The 22,655-nt window shown below is 40.9% G+C and overlaps 1 protein-coding gene across 2 annotated transcripts in view; it reads left to right on the forward strand.

The window, feature by feature from the left end:
* LOC135740335 (epidermal growth factor receptor-like) overlaps nucleotides 1-22,655 on the forward strand; it is a 45,013-nt gene that overhangs the window by 10,488 nt on the left and 11,870 nt on the right. For both annotated transcript variants that reach the window (XM_065258587.2, XM_073813207.1), the window contains exons 2-20: nucleotides 642-793; nucleotides 909-1,116; nucleotides 2,416-2,541; nucleotides 2,622-2,687; nucleotides 2,773-2,891; nucleotides 3,130-3,271; nucleotides 4,413-4,529; nucleotides 4,637-4,763; nucleotides 4,879-4,952; nucleotides 6,067-6,157; nucleotides 8,264-8,466; nucleotides 9,670-9,802; nucleotides 12,005-12,095; nucleotides 13,987-14,144; nucleotides 14,344-14,382; nucleotides 14,463-14,604; nucleotides 14,686-14,808; nucleotides 14,899-14,997; nucleotides 22,458-22,643. In XM_065258587.2, the coding sequence (XP_065114659.1) occupies nucleotides 642-793; nucleotides 909-1,116; nucleotides 2,416-2,541; nucleotides 2,622-2,687; nucleotides 2,773-2,891; nucleotides 3,130-3,271; nucleotides 4,413-4,529; nucleotides 4,637-4,763; nucleotides 4,879-4,952; nucleotides 6,067-6,157; nucleotides 8,264-8,466; nucleotides 9,670-9,802; nucleotides 12,005-12,095; nucleotides 13,987-14,144; nucleotides 14,344-14,382; nucleotides 14,463-14,604; nucleotides 14,686-14,808; nucleotides 14,899-14,997; nucleotides 22,458-22,643 (2,396 nt within the window). The remainder of the gene's footprint in view (nucleotides 1-641; nucleotides 794-908; nucleotides 1,117-2,415; nucleotides 2,542-2,621; nucleotides 2,688-2,772; nucleotides 2,892-3,129; nucleotides 3,272-4,412; nucleotides 4,530-4,636; nucleotides 4,764-4,878; nucleotides 4,953-6,066; nucleotides 6,158-8,263; nucleotides 8,467-9,669; nucleotides 9,803-12,004; nucleotides 12,096-13,986; nucleotides 14,145-14,343; nucleotides 14,383-14,462; nucleotides 14,605-14,685; nucleotides 14,809-14,898; nucleotides 14,998-22,457; nucleotides 22,644-22,655) is intronic.

The following is a 22,655-nucleotide window of genomic DNA, read 5'->3' on the forward strand; positions in this document are numbered from 1 at the left end:
ACCGTCTAGAGATGAGACATGGCAGAATTTAACATCTACATAACAGAAGATACACAAATATTCATATTACATTTCGTGCATTGGGCTGGTGCATTTATCCTAGCAATTTAAGGGTTTGAGCAAATGAACTATATTGCCCAGGAGGTGAACTGGGCACAAACTAACTTGGGGTTAATTGTTACACGGCTACTTTGCATATTCAGGGCCGAGCAATCTGTGCTTTTGGTATTTTTCTCTAGAAGATGATCTCCTATGAATTTGTAAAAAGTTTTGAAGTGTTTTCGTTAAGACATTGAACAAAGAATGTTTTGGAGGCATGAAAGTACATTTCTTATGTATGTATTTATATATGTTTTACTTAAACATAACTAAGGCTTAGTCCTGGCTTAATCTAAACCCTGTCTGGGAAATCACCTTATAGGGTTAAATACAAATTTAAAGTCACATTTGACTTAACAGATACAAATAATAAACTGCATTCTCTGAAGCTGCTGTGAAATGATGTGTATTGTGCTCTTTAAATTAAAGTTTACAAGCAGCACTATACAAATAAAATTGACTTAAAGGTGCGTGTGTAATATGTAATTTGATGGATGGTTTATTTCATTTCATTTGTAAAGCTTCTGTGTTTTATTTTACAGTATGTCAGGGAACCAGTAATAAGCTTACTCTACTAGCACAACCGGATGACCATTACAGGACCATAGCACGGATGTACACTAACTGTACCGTAGTGCTAGAGAACCTGGAGATAACTTACATCCAAGAGTACCACGACCTCTCCTTCCTTAGGGTATGTGACATCACATGTACACAAAAATATGCCACAAAACCATGAAATAAGCTCTGATTATGGAGGTCTGTCAACTGTTTTACATTTCAACCTGATACGTTTCACATGCCCACAGAGCATTGAGGAAGTCAGTGGCTACGTTTTAATAGGACTAAATTACGTAAGTGTGATACCTTTGGAAAACCTGCGGCTCATTCGTGGACATACTCTCTTTGATAATAAATATGCCCTAGCGGTGATGTCAAACTACCACAGGAACGATTCCTCGGAGAACAGTAGCATCACCGGCGGGTTGAGAGAGCTTCCACTGATAAACCTCACAGGTATGATGATAAATTGTTTTGTTTCTAAAGCATCAAAATGTGCTGTATAATGTCTATCAAACTCCTATATTCACTCTCTTCTTCAAAATCTCTTACCTGTCTCTGCCCCCTTCAGTTTCTCTAAAAAAAAATATTTTCCTGACATGCATGCCTTCAGGATATTTCCGCAAATATTTCCATTAGGGCTGTCAAAACATTCATTGCGATTAATCGCACACAAAATAAAAGTTTTTTGCATAATTTATGTGTGTGCACTGTGTGTAACATTTTAATGTTTGTTTTTAGGAAACATTTACATGTATTTTTATATATTTTTTAAAATATATTTTATATTATAAATATAAAAAATACCTACATATATATTATGCAAACACAGACTTTTATTTTGTATGTGATTAATTGCGATTAATATATATATTAGGGCTGTCAAAAGATTAATCGCGATTAATCACATCCAAAATAAAAGTTTGTGTTTACATAATATATGTGTGTGTACTGTGTGTAAATATTACGTATATATAAATACACACACATTTATGTATATATTTAAGAAATGTTTGCATTTATATACTGTATATACATTTATATAATTTATATTATATAGAAATATAAATATTTTATATAGAAATATAACCAATTTTTCTTAAATATATACATGACTGTGTGTGTTTTATACATAAATAATAATAATTATACACACTACACATGTTATGTACAGTAAACACAAACTTTTATTTTGGATGCGATTAATCTTTTGACAGCCCTAATGTGTGTGTGTGTGTAATTATGGACTTTTTATGTCAAAAAATCATATGGATATTGAGTAAGGATCATGTTTCATTAAGATATTTCGTAAATTTCCTACCATAAATATATCAAACATTTATGATTAGTAATATTTGTCGCTAAGGACTTCATTTGGACAACTTTTAAAGTGATTTTCTCAATATTAAGATTTTTTTGCACCCTCAGATTATAGATTTTCAAACACCTCATTGTATCCCAAATATTCTCCTATCCTTACAAACCATACATCAATTACTTATTATTTATTTATTCAGCTTTTAGATAAATTTCAATTTCAAAATATGACCCTTCTGACTAGTTTTGTGGTCCATGGTCACATATGTAAAGAGAAATTGAACCTCATAGGTACCTAGTTTGAGAACCACTGCATTATACAGTAATATAAAGGTTAAATACTTACCGAGTTGTTTCTATCCTACTGTATATGAAATCACACCTCCCATATTATCATGTTACAGTGTCAAATGTCAATTTTTTCCTCTTGTATGGCAGAAATTCTCAAAGGTGGAGTTAAGATAACTCATAATCCTTTGCTTTGCAATGTGGAGACTATAAAGTGGTTGGACATTGTACAAAGCAACAATAATGTAAATGTCTCAGGGGGGACAGACCCTCAATGTAAGTAAAACCTTACATTTAGATGAATATATTATCAATATCACTTTGTTGGATAAAAACAACCATTTTATATGTTTCAGGTAGACAGTGTGACCCAGGATGCAATGGATCATGTTGGGGCCCAGGACCAGAGAGCTGCCAAACCTGTAAATTATACAATATATTAAGTTTTACTATGGTTTTAGTGAGCGAACTGTATATTATGATAACTGTGCTTTCTTTCTCCGTCAGTGACGCGGTTGAACTGTGCCGAACAGTGCTCACGGAGATGCAAGGGTCCCAAACCCATCGATTGCTGTAATGAGCATTGTGCCGCAGGTTGCACTGGACCCAAACCAACAGATTGTCTGGTGCGAGTTTTAATAAATCAAAATTTTTACTATTTAGATCCATCAAACTATTTTGATCATTAATTGTAAAAAGTTTTTATTGTATTTTTATGTAATTTGGAAAATTTGTACTTGTATCTTAATTGGTGGAGACCAATTAAGTGCAAAAACTCAAGTAAAAATTTCCACATACCAGTTAAATATGTGACCCCGCCTGTGCAAACCCAGCTTAAGTCATTGTTGGAAAATCTATCTGCAGGCCTGTAGAGATTTCCAGGATGATGGGACGTGTAAGGATTCATGTCCACGTCTAATGTTATACAACCCAAACGCTCACCAGCTTGTTCCCAATCCTGACGGGAAATACAACTTTGGAGCAAGATGTGTGAAGAGTTGCCCTTGTAAGTTTGTCTTTCATATTTACGTTTGTAAATATAAGTGCATATAAGTCATTCAATAACTTAAGACAGATTCACATCACACGATTGATTTCTATGATCGTAGCTCGACATGTCGCTTAGTTAACTCTTTCCCCGCCATTGACGAGTTATCTCGTCAATCCCGAATACAGCTATTATCCACCAGAAATGTATGAAACTTATAAAACCCGGAAGTATCGCCCTAGGTTTAATAGCTGTATGTCCGTCTAAGTTTTGAGGATCGCTCTGCATCTGATCTCTGTCAAAAGTCCTTAACAAAAATTGAATTATCTCAGCTTTTTGCTCAAAATTTGGTGTTTTTGAAGAAAGCTAGCTACCCATATTTCAGAGGTGATGAAAAGAGAACTAATGAAGGTAGGACGAAACGTTTTTTTTTTTGTTCTTTTATTTAATATATTGTATGTTTATATATTTAAAGAAGAGAATTTTCTGGAAGGCATTAAACTTTTGTGAAAATCATAAAAAATGCTGGCGGGGAAAGAGTTAATACGTTTTACTGTGTAAACTCTATGTGAAGACATTTCTGAGTTTAACATTGCAATAGTCATAATGAATATTCAGTATTACTGAGGCAAGGCTCATGTTTATATAAACCACATGCAAAAGTGACATCCGCAATTCACCGTGCTGTGTTTGTTTACAACCTGTGCATCCTAATGAGGTAGGTGTAGGTGTCATCATCGTACAGTATACATTTATGTCCATGTCATAAGGTGTAAACTGTCATGATCTTATAAGATGTCAGAAACAGTACAGTCTTACGCAGGCTTTAGTCATTATTGTTGAGACGCAATGTAATACTTGCGAACATGATCCCAAGGTATAAATATTGCTTTACACCAGGTCTGTGTGCAAATACAGGAGCAAAGGCACACCTAGATTTTCAGAATGTTCAACAGGATTATGTAAACAAAGAAGTAGGTTCCCTACCTAGGTTACTTTTAGCTAAGCACAAATTAAAAGCGATCTCAACAATGTCTCAAAAAGTCATGGGCTCAAACACGGGGAACACATATGAGAAAATGTGTGTGTTATGCACCGTAAGTCAGTTTGGATAAAAGCATCTGCCAAAAACATAAAATGTAAAAATATTTAACTTTAGACAACTTTGTGGTGACCGATCATGATGCCTGCGTTCGGACGTGCAGTGGGAACATGCATGAAGTGGAGGAGAACGGAATAAGGAAGTGCAAAAAATGTGACGGCTTGTGTCCGAAAGGTCAGCAACATCAGATTATCCTATCCTTGATTGTATAGGATTATCTTTGACATCTCATTCAAAATGGATTGTTTGCAGTTGTTTAATCTGAAAATCTTTTTGTTTAGTCTGCAACGGTCTTGGAATGGGAGAGCTTGCTAATGTCATATCAATCAACGCGTCTAACATCGATTCTTTTATTAACTGCACTAAAATAAACGGGCATATAACAATAATGCAGACGACATTTCGAGGGTGAGACTTTTTTTTTTATTTATCTTCTTTATGCTATATATTTCATTATGCTATATATGTCATCTTTATGCGTTACTTCTTATTCAACTGCTTTGACACTGCTGCTTTTTTAAAGGGACCCGTTTACAAAAACTCCAAGCATGGACCCGGTAAAACTGGACTATTTTAAGACAGTTAAGGAAATTTCAGGTAAATTAAGTAACTGGAGAGAAATAATCTTTTGGCTGCACGATATTGAATCCAAATGTGATAACTGGTCATATGCAATATGCGTTACAATGGGGCAGTTTCCGGGCCAGGGTTTAGATTAATCCAGGACTAGGCCTTGGTTTTATTAGGACATTTAAGTAGTTTTTTTACAAACAAACCTTACAAAAACAATACTGGTGTACATGTTGAGACAAATCAATGGCACTGATATAAGATACGTCAGTACAAGATGTTTTTAAATTAAGGCAGCTCAAACGTTCATTTTAGTCTAGTACTAGGATAAGCCCTGTCCCCAAAACCACCCCAATAAGTTAGTTAAATCAGTTTGAATAATAATAAAATATATTTAAAAACTGTAAATTATATAATAACATACACATTTGACATTCTTTCTGGTAAAAGAAACCATCACTTTCCCACCAGTTTCACTGCTATCTGCATCGACCTAAAACTCTTGACTATGCATAACTAAGTTAAAGTAACAAGCCAACTTTTTGGGACTTTAGCTTATTCACCTTATCCCCCAGAGTTAGATAATACCTTTTTCATATCTGTGTGTCCCGTAACTCTGTCTGATGCACCCAACGCTAGCCTAGCTTAGCACAAAGACTGGAAGTAAATGGCTCCAGCTAGCATACTGCTCCCACTAAGTGACAAAATAATGCCAACATTTTCCTATTTATATGTTGTGATTTGTATAGGTCATATTTGTATATGACTTTATTATTTGTACACGCTGTGACTATACAAATCACAACATATAAATCGGAAAATGTTGGCGTTATTTTTTCACTTATTCGGAACAGTATGCTAGCTGGAGCCATTTACTTCCAGTCTTTGTGCTAAGCTGGGCTAGCATTGGGTGCGTCAGACAGTGTTACGGCACGCACAGAGATGAAAAGGGACTTATTTAACTCTGGGGGATAAGGTGAATAAGCTAAAGGCCCAAAAAGTCAACATGTTACTTTACGTACGTATTAAAATCATTGAGTTATTACAAACCATTGACATATGTGTGTTGAGGTATTGTGGTTATTCTGATTTACAATAGGCATCGCACTGTCGCATTATTGACTGGTTTTATTTATTGTAGGGTTTCTGCTCATCCAGGATTGGCCAGAACATCTTAAATCACTCAGTCCCTTTGAAAACCTGGAAATTATCAGAGGAAGAACCAAACAGCAGTAAGTGTTTCTGTAATAAACCCCATATATCTATTCATTCAGGTGTCGAGCTATTGCTGGGACCAGCACATGCAACATGATCTCACAAAGTTCCATGGTATAGTCACGGAATATTTTGATAATTTTTCCGTGGGATTGTCATGCATCTCCGCATTTTTCCGTGGCCATACAACTGACTTTCTTTTCCGTGTCATTGTCACGGATTGGTTCCTCAACTGCTTTTACGTATTTTCAAACCATTGTTGCTTCGGTTTAGGGTTAGAGTTGGTGTTTGCGTTAGGATGTCACTTTAAGTATTTGTTTATACTATTTTTTTCTGATTTATTCTTTTATTTTTTTAATTTTTAAATCATTGTCGCCTGGCGTTAGGGTTAGAGTCGGGTTTGGGTAAGGATGTCATTTTATGTAAATCTAATCCTAAATCGAAGCGACAATGGTAAGAAAATAGGACAAAACAGTTGAGTAACCAATCCGTGATAATGACACGGAAAAGAAAGTCTGTGGTACGGCCATGGAAAATGTGGAGATCCGTGACAATGCTATGGAAAAATAAGCAAAATATACCACGGAAATTCGTAAGATCAGCTTGAGCACATGCTTGCAGTAGTCAAACTACTGTATAGTAACTCACCTCAAAGCCACATTTATACATCACCTGAAAGCTTACAGGGGACATATCATAAAAATCTGACTTTTTTAATGTTTAAGTGCTATAATTGGGTCCCCAGTGCTTCTATCAACCTAGAAAATGTGAAAAAGATCAACCCAGTAACTTAGTTTTGGTAAACCATTCTCTGCAAGGCAAGCATGTGATAAAATAGCTCATTGAAATTCGGCTCCCCCTGTGATGTCAGAAGGGGGTAATACCGTCTCTTAATCTGCACTATCCAACCACAGCACTGCCATTTAGAGCAGAGATGCAGCATTTGCATTTTAAAGGACACACAAATTGGCACATTTTTGCTCACAACTACAACTTGGCAATTTTAACATATAATAAATTATCTATATGATATTTTGAGCTAAAACTTCAAATATGTACTCTGGAGACACCAAAGATTTATGTAACATCTTTAAAAAAATCTTGTGAAATGTCCTCTTTAATGAATAAGCCATTGAAGTATTTGTTAAGATAGGATATTTGGCCAAGAACTAATACTGCTATTTGGAAATCTGCCATCAAAAAAATTAAGATGATCGTCTTTAAAGTTCTCAAAATGAAGTCCTTAGCAACACATACAGGTATGCTAATGATAAATAAATTTTTTATATATTTATGGTAGGTAATTTACAAAAAAATCTTCATGAAATATGATCCTAATGATTTTTTTTAGGGATGCACCGATACCGATACTGGTATCGGGTATCGGCCTCGATACCACATTTTCTAAAGTACTCGTACTCGTTAAAAGTCCCCCGATACCAGGGATCGATACCACGGTCTGAGAAATGTCTATGTTTGAGCGGCGTGTAAGGGGTTAATGCCTCTTGTGTTGTCCAAAGAGACAGAGTTTACAACAAACTGGAAAACTAGTCCCTTGTTTTTTTGTTAAATTATATGACTAAAGCTGTTACCTGTAAATTTAAATCATGTTTTTTATTAAGTACTCGGTATCGGTATCGGCAAGTACTGAAATGCAAGTACTCGTACTCGTACTCGTATTCCAAAAAAGTGGTATCGGTGCATCCCTAATTTTTTTGGCATTAAATTTTTATATAATTTTGACCCATACAATGTATTGTTGGCTATTGCTACAAATATACCCGTCCATGGTCATGTATATCAATTCAAAACAAGCCTTTCAGCAGCTGTACATAGTGTTTACAACAGCAGGGAACTCACGTTGTGATCAAATGCTTAATACACAGTAATTTGCATAAATAATGCAATAGTACACCGCACAATTTAAGGGTGTGATTCATAAAGATTCCTGCCTGAACGCAAACTGTTGTGTTTTGGAAACACCAAAGTGTTTATACTTTCCAGGGACGTCAGCATACAATCAAATGATTTGTGGTTGCCTGTTTTCTTTCTCTCTCTCTCTCTCTCTCTCTCTCTCTCTCTCTCTCTCTCTCTCTCTCTCTCTCTCTCTCTCTCTCTCTCAGTGGCACTGTCAGTTTTGCTGCCCTGAATATTTTTCACCTAAAACATCTCGGCCTGCACTACCTGAAGGAGATCAGCGATGGAGACGTGGTCATTAGGAACAACCGCAACTTGTGTTACACGGACGGCAGCTACTGGCAGAAGTTGTTTCGATCGGAGAAACAGCGCATACGAATGAACAACAACGCAGCCATTGACAGCTGTGGTGAGAGAAAATATAGATTGACGTGTTAGATTTTCTGCTACAGTTAAAAAACAATGAACAAAACCACAAACAAAACATCAATACTACTGCAAAACTATATGACAAAGAGTCGAGAAATAGCTGTATGTTTGTAAGAGCCAATAATTTGTTAGGATATTTAGTGTTGCTGCTTAGAAAATTGTCATATATCGGTGACATTGTTTTGTCTGAAGATGCACACTGGTATTGTATTTTGTAAGGTTTGTTTGTAAAAACTACTTAAAACAGGGTTCCCACGGGTCCTTGAAATCCTTGAAAGTTTGTGAATCTGGGGGGGGGGGGATTTCAAGGCCCTGGGAAGTTTTTGAAAATATACATACATAGATACAGGTCATTGAAAGTGCTTGAAACTATTTTATGCAAGAAATTTATGGAATATGGAAAAATCCCTATTATTCCCTGTGTTGTGTAGGATAATATCATAAAAATTATAGACTTTTTAAGCACACTTGCTAAACTGTTCGCTTTAAATGCTTATACAGTATCTTCTGTATGCGAATGATGATTCATACCAAAATGCTTTTTTGCATAGATGTGTTTGACACATGAAAACGTCTCGGGTTACGTATGTTACTGTTGTTCCCTGAGTAGGGAACCAGACGCTGCGTCTCCCTTGCCATACTTCCTGCATCCCTGTAACGCAGTCTTTGGCATATTTCAGATAGCGATATACTTCCTGGCTCCCGCGTCACCCTGTCTTTGTCGTTAAGCCTCACCATTTGTTGAATTTGATAAACACATTCAGACGCACTTACCCCTGGAGGCTTCCCCAAAGTGTCACTGCAGTGACGCAGCGCGAGTTCCTTCAAAAGGGAACTGTAACAATGTATCTTAAAAGGTAACACGATGTAACCTTGCTCTCACTTGAAATGTGTTCCCACATTTAGTCCTTAAATTTAAGGGTATTGCACCTGGAAAGTCCTTGAAAGGTCCTTGAATTTGAAGGTAACTAAGGTGTGGGAACCCTTTTAAAAGTCCTAATATAACTGAGGGCCTAGTCCTGGATTCATCTAAACTAGGAAACTACCCCTACCGGGACAAACAATTGTTTTTTGGCCAGAATACTCATTATTACCTGTGTAGATCTAAATGACTGCAGTAATTCACAAACATACCTTAAAGAGGTCTTAAATATATTTCAATTGAATGCATGTGTGTGTTCAGTGAAGCAGAATCATACCTGTGACAGTATGTGTGGAGATGAAGGCTGTTGGGGCCCTGGGCCGTCTATGTGCGTATCCTGCCAGTATGTGAGCCGTGGAGGACGCTGTGTCAGTCACTGCAACCTGTTAGAAGGGTAAGTGGGACAAAAGACATTATTCCAGTGAAAAATCTAATGTTATTAATATTTTAATAACATATGGTATGATAATTTTACTGCATTCCTTATGTTGACTATTGTAAATATATACAAGAATTACAAGTGATTCACCAGAGAATGTAGATGGCCTGTAAAGGCAGTTGACTGAAACCCCTTTAACACAGCATGTTGATCCCAAAAAAAATCCCATAAACTTGGCCAGCGTGACTTCTGTGTGTCCTGTAATTGATTCTGGGATCACTCCCGTAAAGAGGATCTAGTAACATTTCCGGAATTCGACCTGTTTGAATAAAAGGCAGGAACAATGCTGTAACAGGCATGTCGTCAGCATGACAGAACAGCACATCATGATCGAATAAGAAAAAAATGCACGTGCATGGTTTCTCGAGAGATATTGCAGACAATAAGCAAAATTAAAGGGATAGTTCGGCCAAAAATGATATTAAACCTATGATTTACCCCCAAGCTGTCCGAGTTGCATATGTCCATCGTTTTTCCGACAAACACATTTTCGGATATTTTAGAAAATGTTTTAGATCTTTCAGTTGATTAAATGTAATGTTACGGGGTCCACGACCTTCAAGTCCAAAAAAAGTGCGTCCATCCTTCACAAATTAAATCCAAACGGCTCCAGGATGATAAACAAAGGTCTTCTGAGGGTAATCTGCGCTGTGTTGTTGTAGAAATATCAATTTTTAAAACTTTATTAACGAAAATAACTACCTTCTGGTAGCGCCGCCATCTTAGTCGCGTCCGCATTCAGGAGAGAGTATTAGCGTAGTGTACGCACTTTTCTTAGTGACGTATGACCAATTCGGAGGGCGGGTCACAGAGCAGCAGCAGAGTAAGGGGCCAGTCACACCAATAGCGTTTATGGCAGTTGCAGGCGCCTTTTTTGAATGATATTCTATGGGCAGGGCGCGTTTGCGCGCTGTTTATGCGCGCCGAGCGCCTTGCGGTTTTTTGCCGCCTGCCGCGCACGCGTTTTTGAAGGAGCGCTGAGAGCGGAGAAGCGCCCGACGTCATTCGTGTCTTTCCATTGTCCAATCGATTGAGGGGAGAGGCGGGCCTTACGTTGTGGTGAGGGAAGTTACAGTTGCTTTGAAGAACCGGACACCACTCGCTCACTCTCTCCTGTGTGTTTGTGCACCTCTCACCCTCAAACAAGGTCAGAGCAAGCGTCCTCTTTTTAAAGTTTCTGCTGATATGACAGTTAACAGCAAAAGAGAGCTCATGCTTCAATATTTGATTGACAAGACAGCTGACTCGGTGGTTGCTTAGCAATATGAAAAGCCGCGTCGCACTGCTCTTTTTTTAAAAAAGGCAGTGCGTCGCGCCTTGCGTTTGCAAGCGTTTAAAGCGCTTTTGGTGTGACTGAAGCCTAATGCTGCGTTCCAGGCAACCCGTAACCCGTAACTCACGAGTTCAAAACCACGCCTCACGACTCTGAACTGGGAGTACATCGATCTAGTACGAGTTCACGGGTGGGAAGTCACGGGTTTGACTGCCGTTCCAGTGCACTTTCACCGGTAGAAGGTTGTAAAAACACGAGTTACGGGCTGCCTGGAACGCATAAGGTCGTGAGTCGTGGTTTTGAAGTCGTAACTCACGGGTTTAAAAACCTGCCTGGAACGCAGCATAACCTCCGTAGGCTGCGTAAGCTCTCATCCTGAATGCGGACGCGACTAAGATGGCGGCGCTACCGGAAGGTATTCATTTTCGTAAATAAAGTTTTAAATATGGATATTTCTACAACAACACCGCACGGATTACCCTCAGAAGACCTTTGTTTATCATCCTGGAGCCGTTTGGATTTAATTTGTGACATTACATTTAATCAACTGAAAGATCTAAAACATTTTCTAAAATATCCGAAAATGTGTTTGTCTGAAAAACGATGGACATATGCAACTCGGACAGCTTGGGGGTGAGTAAATCAAGGGTTTAATATAATTGTTGGCCGAACTATCTGCGGAGAAAGTCCACCAAGTGCAGGATTACAATACATTACACGTCACTTTCTTTATGGGATCTTTATGAGATTTGTGTGAATGCATGCAGAGATTCTAGAAAATCATTCCCGGATAAATCCCAGACACATTTTCCATGTATTTACCTTAATCTGCGTGTGAAAACTAAAATGTATCTTTTTTTTAAAGTAAAGTCTGGTTTCAACAGATCACCACGAGAGTTCAGGTCACAAAACGTCTGTTTGGAATGTGACCCGGAATGCAAGGTTCTGAATGAGACCCAAACCTGCCATGGACCGGTATGTCAGACAAAATCAATCTTTGCACATTTAATGGACATTTATCTTTAGTATACATACACGTAAACTGAATCATTTAGCGCTGATTTAAACAAACCCTTAAAGTCCCCCTGTAGTCGATAACCGTATTCATTAAAGGGGACATTTCACAAGACTTTTTTTAAGATGTAAAATAAATCTTTGGTGTCTCCAGAGTACGTATATGAAGTTCTAGCCCAAAATATCATATAGATAATTTATTATAACATGTTAAAATTGCCACTTTGTAGGTGTGAGCAAAAATATGCCTTTTTGGGTGTGTCCTTTTAAATGCAAATGAGTTGATCTCTGCACTAAATGGCAGTGGCGTGGTTGGATAGTGCAGATTAAGGGGTGGTATTATCCCCTTCTGACATCACAAGGGGAGCCAAGGGGACCTATTTTTGCACATGCTTGCAGAGAATGGTTTACCAAAACTAAGTTACTGGGTTGATCTTCTACACATTTTCTAGGTTGATAGAGGCACTGGGGACCCAATTATAGCACTTAAACATGGAAAAAGTCAGATTTTCATGATATGTCCCCTTTAAACCTCATCTTTGGGCATCACAATAGCATATATAAACATTTTCCTGTGACAATAATTTATTCATGCTTGAAAACAGCTTGAATGTAACTGTGCACCCTTGCCTCATTTAGTATACGCGGATGAGAATGAATATTCAAATTAGTCCCCGCCTCCACAATCTTTCTGCACCACCTCAGTCCATAGATATAGAAGGAAATAGATGCTACATTCAAAAGTATAATGCTGCATTTACACCAGCCGCGGTAGAGGCGTCAAGCGCGAGTGATTTCAATGTTACGTCAATGTGGAGACTCGTTGACGCATGTCTGAAGGTCTTGCGGCGCGAATGAGGCGGGTAGCGTGGCGCGGTAGACGCGATTCCATCTTGTTTGTGTGTCTAGTGTTCACGCAAATTGAGCATCTGGCGCGGTACGCGCAAATGGTGCTTTTGGTGCATTTTGCGTTTGACACGAATTTGCGGATGATGCCAGAGTTTAAACATTTTAACTTTGGCGGATTTTCGTGCTGCGTTAATCAATCAGGAGCCTGCTTGCTGCTGTGGCGGCAGCCTCGCCCGGAGTCACTCATTCAACATGAAGCAACGCTTGATATTGTCCGTGAGCAGTCACCCGGAGCTATACGACACAAGTTCTTATTTCTATAGGGACAGGAATAAAAAGGACCTCGCTTGGAAGAGTGTCAGTGAGGACATTGGGCAACCTGGTCAGTTGTAAATACACATTTCACTATTGAATCACGTGACGTTTATCGACCCGCGGCATCCCCGCTGTTTTTTAAACTATTTTCCCCCCTATAGTAAGGTTACCAAATACAAATCGGTAACTCTCTCGATGAATGCACGATCAACATCAGTCATCTTGCAAACAGACAACCGCATAGCACTTGCCCCTCCCACAAGAAGCGGATTTCGCCTCTGACGCGCGTCAAATGCTTGCTTTTTCCGCGCGTCTACTTCGCTCTAGACACGCGAATGCATTTAAAATGTTCAAGCGGCAAACTAGTTGCGGTAGACGCGATTTTGACGCCTCAAATGTGGCTTGTGTAAACGCAGCTTAAGACAAATAACTGCTAAGTCCGGTTTCACACAATGGATACGCGAAATGCATGTTTGCAAATAATAGTTTTTAATAATAATAAGTGAAATCAAACTTTTTGATTATGAGACTTTATCCTCGATTACACAGACAGGGTCACATAAAAAGACAGAGAAAACTGAAAATATGTCTTCTAAAAATGTACTTTAAACACATAAATCAATCATGGCAAGGCAATATAAATTTGTTGTAATTCATATATTCTTCTTACTCTTTATTCATATTCTAGGGAGCTGATAATTGTTCTGAGTGTGCTCACTTTAAAGACGGTCCACACTGCGTTGCTCGCTGCACACAAGGTGTGCCCGGCGTTAATGGCCAACTCGTGTGGACGTACTCAGACAAAAACAGACAGTGCCAGCCATGTCACGCCAACTGCACCCAGGGGTAGGAACCGTTTAGATCTTGTATCAGGAATTTGTGCTTTTCTCAGTTTATCATTATTATTAATATGTTAATATATCATTTATGATAAATATGAATATATAGTTTATTAAGGACAAGCGAAGGATCAAAAAAATACAGTATAACGACCCATAACCACCTACAGACCACCAGTAACAAAATCATCTTTATGTTGTATTAGGTGCAGTGGACCCGGACTGGAAGGTTGTGAACCTAAAGGGTAAGATAGTTCAAGTTAATAACCTTCACATTTAAATAAAACAAATATACACTTATACATGAATTTGTATCTTTTTCTAGCTCTAATGTGCCTGTCATAGTGGTTGGTATAGTCGGTGGCATGTTGCTGATCATGGTCCTTCTGCTCTTCATTTTCATCATCATCCGTCGACGACACATCACACGGAAGAGAACCCTACGACGTCTCCTGCAGGAAAGAGAGGTAAACCCTGACCGCAGTAACAGCAGTATCTCTTATACCTAAACAACACATGAATCTAAACGTACTTACAACTTTTCACAGCTGGTCGAACCTCTCACTCCAAGCGGTGAAGCCCCTAACCAGGCACTTCTGCGCATCCTTAAAGAAACAGAATTTAGGAAAATAAAAGTGCTTGGATCTGGAGCATTTGGCACTGTGTATAAGGTACATAGCTAACAAACTGCACATTACAGTATGTCAGTATCAGAAACCTACTAGTTAAGGAAATAGTTCAAGGTCACGTTTTTCTTGTAGGGTCTATGGGTTCCAGAAGGAGAAGATGTGAAAATTCCTGTTGCTATTAAAGTTTTAAGAGAAGTAACATCTCCAAAAGCCAACAAAGAGATCTTGGACGTGAGTATTACTTCAAACCTATGCTACAAATCTATACATTTGTATAATATTTCTAGTATCATGACTGCTAAACTGTATAATCAAATGATTTTCTTCAAACACAAATTCAAAGATGACTAGCTGGCATATTTTTCTATGAAGAAATTCAGTTTTTAGGAGTTTTACCCAGCGACTGACAGTACACTTATTAAGCTGATTGGCATTTTACATTACATTTAGCAAACACTTTTATCCAAAGCGACTTACAAAGATTAGGGGCTCTATCTTACACCCGGCGCAATGCAGCACAATGCGCGACGCAAGTGTCTTTCGCTAGTTTCCACCCTAATTTTCACGTTTAGCGCCGCGCTGTTTAAATAGCAAATGCATTTGCGCACCCTTTTGCGCCCATGGGCGTTCTGGTCTGAAAACGAGGTGTGTTCAGGCGCATTGTTGGCGCGTTGCTATTTTGAGGCAACTAAAATAGACTACGCCATTGACCAACAAAAACCTGCTCTAAAATCTAAAGTCAATGGCGCAATGTGTTTTATGTTATTTAAAGAGCACATTAGTAAAATGCGCCTATAAACGGGAGGACAACGCGGGTTTGCTTATCACAAAGTACATGAATGCGCAGCAGCACAAAAATGCTTTTAAATATGAAAGATTAAAGGATTGAATGTAAAAGATTATTATTGAATCTCTTGGACATAAATGAGGACTAATTATGAGACGTTAGAAGGCACAAAGAGCTGCTTCACCTGTAGCCTGGTAAGTAAATAAATGCTTTGCTTTAAACAAACGCATCTGTTTTTAAATGTTTTTTTAAATGCTACCTCACAGATTTATTATATGATGACTCTGTACCTGCGGATATGGTGAGATGAGAAACATTTTTAAGTCATGCTTAAAAAAAAACTCTTTGCTAAAAAAACGCTGTCCAAAGTGCTGAAACGCGCATAGAGCCGTTTGTAAATTCTTTATCTCCTGTTTGTTACAAATAAAGTATTTTTAGAGTACAAACCTTATCTTACATGCTTGTAAATTATTTTTTGATGATATTGGATAGCCATACATTTAAAGCAATTACAAGCCTGCTTTTTTACTTCCATGACTAAAAGAAAACAGGTTCCCTTTCAATACAGTTCACTTCGCATTGCGTCAGTTAGCTGACGCTATGGGGGAAACTCCTGTTTACTCCGTGACTGAAGCCTATTGGTTAACGTCTGTACAAAGTACAGACCAATGACGTTTGAACCCGCGCGCGGGAGGAACGCGTCCCTATATAAGCGCGGTTCAATCGTCAGGAGCTCATTATTTTCTCCTTCAGCGCGAACCTCTCGCTGCTCCGAAGAAAAAGAAGAAGCCTTACCTCGCCGTTGACAAAAGCCCTGCAGCGGAGTCCAGGCCTAGCGTCTTCCCCTGCCGTTTTCCGGCTGAGAACCGAAGATAGCAGAGTCCAGGTCTAGCGTCTTCCCCTGCCGCTTTCCGGCCGAGAGCCGAAGATAGCCTTCGCTTGCCGTGGTACGAGCCCTGTGCAGCGGACACACGCCTGACGAGGTCTCCCCTGCGGCCGCCCGGTAAGATCAATATTTTAATATAAAGCTATAAGCTAAAAGAGCAGGCGCTGTTGTAATAGCGTCCAGCACAGCGGCTCGGTGAGCCTCTCTGCTATGAATTTCCTCCGAGCGCGTTACCGGTCTGGCACCTCCCACGCTGGGACCGCGCTTATGCTTTGGTTGTCTTATCCATGTTTCGTGCTCCCCCTGCTGTTCCTCTCTCGCCGGGATGAACACACGGCGAGCCATGAGACTAGATGGATGCATAGACAAGCACACACGGACTAACCCCCCCTGTGTTCTGTCACACTGCAACCGTTCATGCTTACAGAGTCCCTTCGCTCCTGTCACATTCAGTGGCGAGATCTCTGGCACATTAATCCCCCGAGTGCATCGGGTGATACCGTCACGACGCATGGCTGTTCTGTCTGTATTGCTGCTCCCCTCTGCCGTTCCTCTCTTGTTGAGATGAACAAGCGGGGAACCGTAGACCTGGATAGATGCATACGACAAGCAAACACGGGCGGTCTGCCCCTGTCTCTGTCATAGCACAGCCACTCGTGCTCCACGCTCGCGGAGTCCCTCGCTCCTTTCCCCACAGTGGTGAGGTCTCTTAACGGCTTAGCTAGCACGCGGTATTACGGCTCGTTGCCTCTAAATGCAGCTGTCCAGTGTTCAACGATTACAGAGCTTCATGCCCCTCCCCTCATGGAGCGGCGCGATCTCATTCGTCTGCTCGATAGGGCCGATTCGCCGCTATTGGAGCACCAAGAACACTCATTATAAGAGAGCTTCATGCCCCTCCCCTCCTGGAGCGGCACGATCTCATTCGTCTGCTCGATAAGGCGGACACGCCTCTATTGGAGCGCTAAAACACTTATTATAGAGCTTTACTGGCCTGAGCCGATCTCACTTCAGATAGCTCATTCTTCGTCTGCCTGGTAATTTCTCTCTGGTTTAGACGGAATCAGAGGCAGAACGAATTTGTTTATAATATTCTGAGGCCCGAATACCTCCCTTTATTCAGTCCCGTCCTATATCAGTGCGCTGAATATTGGTACATTCTTATATATATACCCGGTTTTTCTGCCCTTTTAATAAACGGCAAAACCGCGGGCCTCACGGCAGACTTCCTCTCTGCGATGGGTTCAGTCTGACATTAAACCACCTAGACATACTACCTGCTCCGTGAGCCGTTCGGTCACCGTTACTACTGAGGCTTGTGCACCTGAACGGCTGAACTCTGGTCTCCGCAGCACAGCTGCATCAACAGAGAACGAAACTGTCTGGGAAAAAAGGGGTTATGTCGCGCCTCGGCTGGACTGCCCTGAAATGTTTTCTGTGTGCTGTTTATCCAAACATACTGTGTAATACTGTCGGCTATGCGACCTCACTATAGTGGCGAACGGTATTTAATTCCTCTAAAAAGAGTAATTTCCGTGTATAACCTACGGTTGTACGGTGTCTCTAAACACTTTATCGCCTTACTGACAAGCATTCAGTAATACGCACACACGGCCCGCTGTCCATAATTCTATCGACGCTAGCCGAAAAAACCCCGGTTTGGCCATACTGTGTATTGACACCCCACGACTGTACGGTGTCTCTAACACCTTTCTGCCAAATTCGCTCGCAGCCCACCTCAGTTTCTCCGCTACGATGCTGATGGCGCAAACGAGCACGGTCTTACGGCTGTTATTCTCTCTTCCTAGAGGAAGGACAGCCTCAGACTTTTGCATGGCTCCAAGCGTTTGAATCGCGCCCTCTCCGGACGGCCACTCAAAGGCTTACAGCCAAGCGGTTTATGACGTTTTTCGGCCATATAGCTGATTTATATTAGCGGATCCGAAGACGCTCACACCTCCGCTCCAATACTCGGAGATATTAAGGGTAATATCAACCTCAAGTGAGCTTGCTACCCGCCACAATAAGTTTCAAAGCTTAAAGCGCGCGCACAGTCAGACGCGCGCGGCATCTCGTTTAAGACGGGCACACGTACCCCTCTAACGAGCCTCAGAAAGCTGAATATCGTGGCATTCTGTTCATAAGTCCACTTCAGTTTGACTAAGCAAAGGTCCCGCCCCGAGCTGACGGCCGGGAAGCTTGCTTAAGTTATACACGGCTGCATGAAGTGCTGTCATTACGAGCTAGCCCAGCATTTGCTGTGGGTTGAACACGCTTTACGACGGCAATCAGCCTTCGGCGCGTGGAACGCCGTTTGTCTCATATAAATCACCTTGTACTGTGAATACGGTACATTAAGAGGATGATTTAGCACTGCAGCACTCTCGGCCGTGTTATTGTGATAATGCGGTGGGGCAATCTACGGTGGTTTCATTATTTACCGAACCAGACTGAGATCTCGCCCCCTGAACAAGCTGACGAGTCATCTCCTTTATAAACTCATTGCATCGCTTTATAAGCTATGTTCAATCTGAGTGATACGCATCTCATGCTTAACTACCAATATTAACCCATTACGATGGGCGTGCGGAGGGACACGACCTACATTACGTGCCTTATGACACATTGACACAAGCTGCTAGGACCCCTTTCACGAGGCGTCCTTATGCAAAGTCTGATCCATTCTGTCTAGTGACATTTGAAAGTCAAAACCCCCCGCGAATCGCCGGTGGAACACTTTTCTCCTCACTACAGAGGCACGGCGGCTCTCTCCCCTACCTATATCTATGTGGCCGTGATAACAGCAAACCACGCTTTTACGACCGACCATTCATTTAATTCACAAGCCTGTCATCTCTCAGATGCGGACGGCGGCGGTAACAGCGAACCATGCTTTTACGGCTGGCCATTCACTTTATTCATAAGCCTGTCATTTCTCAGATGCGGACGGTGCCCGAGGCACAGCGCTCTGGAACTGTCCAAGGTCCTGTATGGCACATACGTCTGACGTACATCAGACGATCAGCTGTTCATCTGCGTCACAGATCACTCACTAGAGCACCTGTCAATACAGGCTATTTATGGATGGTTGACGTTATCACCTCCCGTGACAATTATGCTCACTTGTCTTAGAGCATGGGCATGGTCTTAGAGGTTTCTCATTTGACAATTGTGACACGGCCGGCTGGTCCCCGCCGTCCACGTTGTCAGTTTACAGCTTCGACATCCCTGCTTCGCGCACTACTGAGGTTTGTTGCATTAAAGGTGCGCCCATTAGCTCACCTGTATGCACGATATGGTTTTTAATTATATGCGTCCACCGTGCGCTTAGAGAAGCTCACATGTACACGCTATAACATTTTGGTATACAATAAGATGCGCTTGGGAAAGCTCACCTGTATACACAGCTGTGTTATGCTTTGTGACACATACATTGTTGTTCATCTGTGTACGTTCACGGTGCGTTGGGTGCCCACCGTTACGTTCATCAATCATATCTGTACACATTCACGGCGCGTTCTGTGCACTGATTTATCTATACGCATTCACGGTGCACTGAAGAGTTCACCCGTGTGCGCACAATTTATTATCAGAACACATGACGGCGCGCTCGAGAATCTTGCCGGCCTGTGCATTATAACACTCTGATTCATCTATATGCATTCACGATGTATTCAAGTGTTCACCTGTGCCCGTGCAATTTATAGTCAATACACATTTACGGCGCGCTTGGAAAGCTCACCGATCTGTGCACTATAATACTACCTATATGCATCCCGATGCGCTCGAGGGTGCACCTGGGTTCACACTATTGTGGTATCTGTATAATCCCACGCTACGAACCGTTCTGCCGCATATTATAGTCAGATCGGCCGTTCGTGAGCTGCGCAGATCACTCACTACGTATGTCTGTTGCTAACAGTGGTTATTTAGATGGATCGTTGAAACCATCGCACTGGCTCACGCCCCTCTATGAGCTATGTCCTATATAGAGCCCACTCTGTGCGAGTTTGGCTTCTTCATGAACTTGGTCTACAGGGGTATCTATATCTATATTTGATATCTGCTACGCGGCCGGCTGGTCTTCGCCGTCTACGTTGTCAGATTGTACAGCTTAGACGTCCCTGCCCTACGAGCGCAGGTTCTCTCGGCTCAATCATGCACGCTCATGCGTTTTATGTGTACACCACGGTGCGCTCAGCGAGCTCACCAACGTGACTCTGAATTTACTTATCTCGCACAGCCGCGGCGCGCTCGGTACCTCGCCGTCTTGTGCTATGTTATGTGCCCCCGGTGCGTTTAAAACCCCACCGTGTGCGCGTCAACAATTTATATGGTGCTTACACATTTGCTTTTAAAGCTGTGAATATGCCGGGTATAGGGCCACACGCAGTGTCTCTCCGGTAAGGCACTTCAGTACGTTGTGTATGCACGGCGTGATGGGATTACGTTCCCCCATAGCGTCAGCTAACTGACGCAATGCGAAGTGAACCGTATTGAAAGGGAACGCTTAGGTTACTCACGTAACCCCGGTTCCCTGAAATAACGGGAACGAAGCATTGCGTCTCTTGCCGTGCTACAAACGTCTACGCAGCGAGTGTTATTCGGCTGCGCGCTTCAGTCGAATAATAATGAGCTCCTGACGATTGAACCGCGCTTATATAGGGACGCGTTCCTCCCGCGCGCGGGTTCAAACGTCATTGGTCTGTACTTTGTACAGACGTTAACCAATAGGCTTCAGTCACGGAGTAAACAGGAGTTTCCCCCATAGCGTCAGCTAACTGACGCAATGCTTCGTTCCCGTTATTTCAGGGAACCGGGGTTACGTGAGTAACCTAAGCGTTTTAAAGGTTTTAATAAAAAAATAACAATTTCAATACAAGTGAAAAACAACACAATTATTTAACATTAATCTTAAACTGAGGATCTTCTTCCTCCGCTTAGTTTTTCAGTTTACAAAGTCCGTCATCTAAATAGGGATTAGACATAGCGCCAGCGCAACTGGCTTTTAAAGGGGATGAGAGCTGAGACTCTCATTGGTTTACTGCACGTTACGCCCAAAATACTCCCATTACAATAGGATCAACCCTTTTCGACCATGCGCTCGGCGCACAAACCATTTTTCCCGTCGTTAAATTAGCAAAAGTGGATTCGGACATGCCCATTTACACGTTGCGTTGTGCGCTTTAGACAATGCGCTTAGATCGTTAAAATAGGGCCCTAGGAAACAATAAAGTGGGTGGAAATAAATTATGCTTATCAATATTTTTAACTATTTCGAAACAATACGAAAAAGAAAGAGAGAGTTAGTGGTTTTTTCTTCAATTAAAAGATAGAAATGCGGTCAATATTGTTTTTTTTTTATTATGTTTTTTTTATGTTGCAAGAGATATGGCTGACCGGATTGCAATAGGAAGATCATTCCAACGGAAGGGAGAAGAGAGAATTTTAAAGAAACCACAATAAACCAAATGTTAACTCTTTCCTCGCCATTGACAAGATATCTCGACAATTAAGAGAAATCCCTTCCCTGCCAATGATGAGTTTTTACGGCAATCCATTATTCTGCTATTATCCACTAGGTGGTGCTCTTACCCAACTTAAAAAACACTGAAGGATCCACTGATCCAAAAACAGTAAAAACTGAGTATTGCTCTGAATCTGATCTCTAACAAAAGTCCTTTACTTTATTTGCTCAGAATGTTGTATTTTTGAAGAAACCTACCCATATTTGAGAGGTGATAAAGAGGAAACAAAAGAAGATAGGATGAAACCTTTTGTTTGTTTGTTGTTCTTTCATTTGATATATTGTATTTTTATGGAAGAACAGTTTTGAAAATGCGTTCAACTTTTGTAAAAATCATAAAAAGTGCTGGCGCTGGCTGGCAACTTTTTTTAAACGCTGGCAGGCAAAGAGTTAAAAATACTGAACTATAAATGTTTTACTTGTGCAATGCATCTTATGTGTAAGCTCAAACACAAGAGTTTTATTTTGATGTTATTTTGCTTATTTTTTAGGAGGCTTATGTAATGGCCAGTGTTGATCACCCTCATGTCTGTCGTCTATTGGGAATCTGTCTTACCTCCAGCATCCAGCTCATAACTCAGATTATGCCTTTCGGATGCCTGTTGGATCATGTTCAGGAGAACAGAGACAATATTGGCTCACAGATGCTGTTAAACTGGTGTGTTCAGATCGCTAAGGTGAGTTTAAGG

The sequence above is a fragment of the Paramisgurnus dabryanus genome, chromosome 22 (genome assembly GCF_030506205.2).
Source record: "Paramisgurnus dabryanus chromosome 22, PD_genome_1.1, whole genome shotgun sequence".
In the NCBI taxonomy this organism is placed as follows: domain Eukaryota; kingdom Metazoa; phylum Chordata; class Actinopteri; order Cypriniformes; family Cobitidae; genus Paramisgurnus; species Paramisgurnus dabryanus.